General features: G+C 38.4%; 1 protein-coding gene across 1 annotated transcript in view; it reads right to left on the bottom strand.

Moving 5' to 3' along the window:
- The window catches only part of LOC119417299 (RING finger protein 175), a gene marked incomplete at its 5' end in the record, with an annotated part of 4,698 nt that extends 3,339 nt beyond the window's left edge, over positions 1–1,359 (bottom strand). The window contains 1 exon segment of the mRNA XM_037684510.1: positions 1,239–1,359. Coding sequence (XP_037540438.1) covers positions 1,239–1,359 — 121 coding nt within the window.
- Positions 1,360–2,388: the final 1,029 nt, after the last annotated feature.

The raw sequence follows: 2,388 nt of genomic DNA, 5'->3' as shown, positions 1-2,388 counted from the left end.
GTAGAAGCAGAGCAGAGGCTGTTTTCAAAGGAAAATAAGTCAATTTTACAAATGACAGACGCAGAGAAAACTGTTCGACCCAAGTCCTCCAAAATGTGGAAGAACTTCACAAAGATAAAAACTGAGAAACATGCAGCTTTGAAAAGTGACGATACGGGAGAACCATGGAGATGAAATGTGAACATGTCGGAGTCACGAGGAGGAGGAAGGAGCTGAACAGCTGATACAACTCATGTGTTGCAGGTGTCTCTCTACAATATTCACATTTGTTCTGTTTCCAAGAGAGAAAACGTAACGTCAGTCTCTCTGAAGCTGAAACTGCTGCTTGTTTGTTTGCTGATTAATGACGGTGATAGAGAACGTGTTACTTTTTATTTTATTTAATTGGTACAAGCAGTGTTTAAATGTGATTTATAAATAAATCTAACACAAAGATAATAATTTAATGATTAAGCTTCAACTTTTAATTTGCTGGCAAAGTCTGAAGACACTGCAGGTATGGCAGGATGAATTGCATTTAAACAGGAATTAAAGTAATTTATTACATCTACTCAAATGTGTGTAATTAAGTATTGTTTGTGTGTGTGTGTGTTTAATTGCTCTTTGAGCTACTTATTTGCCTGAACCTAACACTGTAAGTGAAACAAGGCATTTCTTGAGTTGCTGTAAATTATGATATAAAACATATTTACTGTCTCATTCCAGAAAACAACAACAACAAACAACAACATCCTTCATGATGGACAGACATCATGGACACCACAGCAGCAGCTGTCTTCACTGAAAGATCCTTAAATGATCTGTCACTGACATGAGGCCTCTGTCGATGGTTGAAGACGAAGGCTTCACTACAATAATCCACTTTTAATCCAGGTTACACTCTTCCCTCAAGGACACATTTTACAAAGTAGCTACATATTGTGCAGGTATAAAGACACATTTGTATATATTTTTGTGTACATTAATTTTTTTAAGCTATTTGACTAACTTATTTTTTATTATTCAATATTTTACTAACAGAATAGCCAAGTAGCAACATGTTTTTTGTGCGAATTGCTATGTCAGTCAAATGTTCAATTTTGGAATAAAGGGGTGGAAATTTTGGTTTTTTGCTGATTCATCAATTACTCGAAGAAAAAAAATAATAATCTGGTGATTAATCAATTATTGAAATAATCGTTAGTTGCAGCCCTAACACACACACACACACACACACACACACACACACACGTTTTTACCCCGATGGTTGCAGCCATGTAGTCGGAGCAGATTTCGGCAAAGTCTCTGCCCATCACGCCGTAGTACAGTCCATAAAACAGCAAGACCACGCCCATGTCCATGGAGTCCTCCGCCTTGATTCTGCAGAACACAAAGAAATAAACTCTATGACCTTTCTGGACTACAAGACACTACTTTTTCCACAGGATTTGAACCCTGATGTTTATACAATGCTGCGGCTAGGAATGTGCGATATGGCATAAAATTCATATCACGATATGTATTGTGAAGGGTGGCGATAACGATATATATCGTGATGTTTTTGGTATAAAACTTAATAGGAATTTTAAAAAAATCATAGGATATCCTTTTGCCATAACATGTTTTGAATTTAAAAAAAAATTCCACTACTAGGTCCAGAGAGTTTTTAAATAATTAACAAATCAAGTGTTAGGCTTCTTGCTTGTAGTGCAAAACAGTGCAAAAGATATCAAATGTATCCTGATGCATGCTCAATAATCCAGGTAGAAAAATCCAAGAAAGTTCAATCTGGTCCTCTGGACATTCAAAAAAACAAAAAACAAAACAAAGCAAAAAAAAAATGTAGAAACGTTTCGTCTCTCATCCAAGAGACTTCCTCAGTCTGAGCTGCTGTTTTCAGCTCAGTCTCTTAAATAGCACCTTCTAAGAGTGGATCAACCAGTTTTGCTGCTGACAATCAAAACCAACTGATCACATGCTCAAGAAGGACCATCAGCCTAACAATGGATCATTAGCACCTGATGGCTGTTTACTGTTCACAGAGGGCTGAGTGATACTAGCAATCACAGCATTGTAAGAGGGGGACAGTTGAACCCGGAGGCCTCCACCCCTGTTTAATGATGGACGGTTTCTTTTCACAAAGATGGCCTCCTTTACTCCTCTCTCAAACCATCGTTCCTCTCTGTCCAGGATGTGAACATCTTCATCCTTGAAAGAGTGACCGCTGGCCTGGAGATGAGTGTAGACCGCAGACTCCTGGCCTGATGATGTTGATCTTCTGTGCTGGGCCATCCTTTTGTGAAGTGTGGTCCTTCAGACCACACTTCAGCAAGTGTTGGACTGTACAGATCAGGCACGCTTAGCACAGCATGTCAAGTCCAAGACTCGACAACAAAATAAGTTTAACTT

This window comes from Nematolebias whitei, chromosome 1 (assembly GCF_014905685.2).
Source record: "Nematolebias whitei isolate Nwh7 chromosome 1, NemWhi1, whole genome shotgun sequence".
NCBI classification, from domain to species: domain Eukaryota; kingdom Metazoa; phylum Chordata; class Actinopteri; order Cyprinodontiformes; family Rivulidae; genus Nematolebias; species Nematolebias whitei.
The sequence above is the reverse complement of the archived record's forward strand: the minus strand, read 5'-3'. Positions and strand labels throughout refer to the sequence as shown.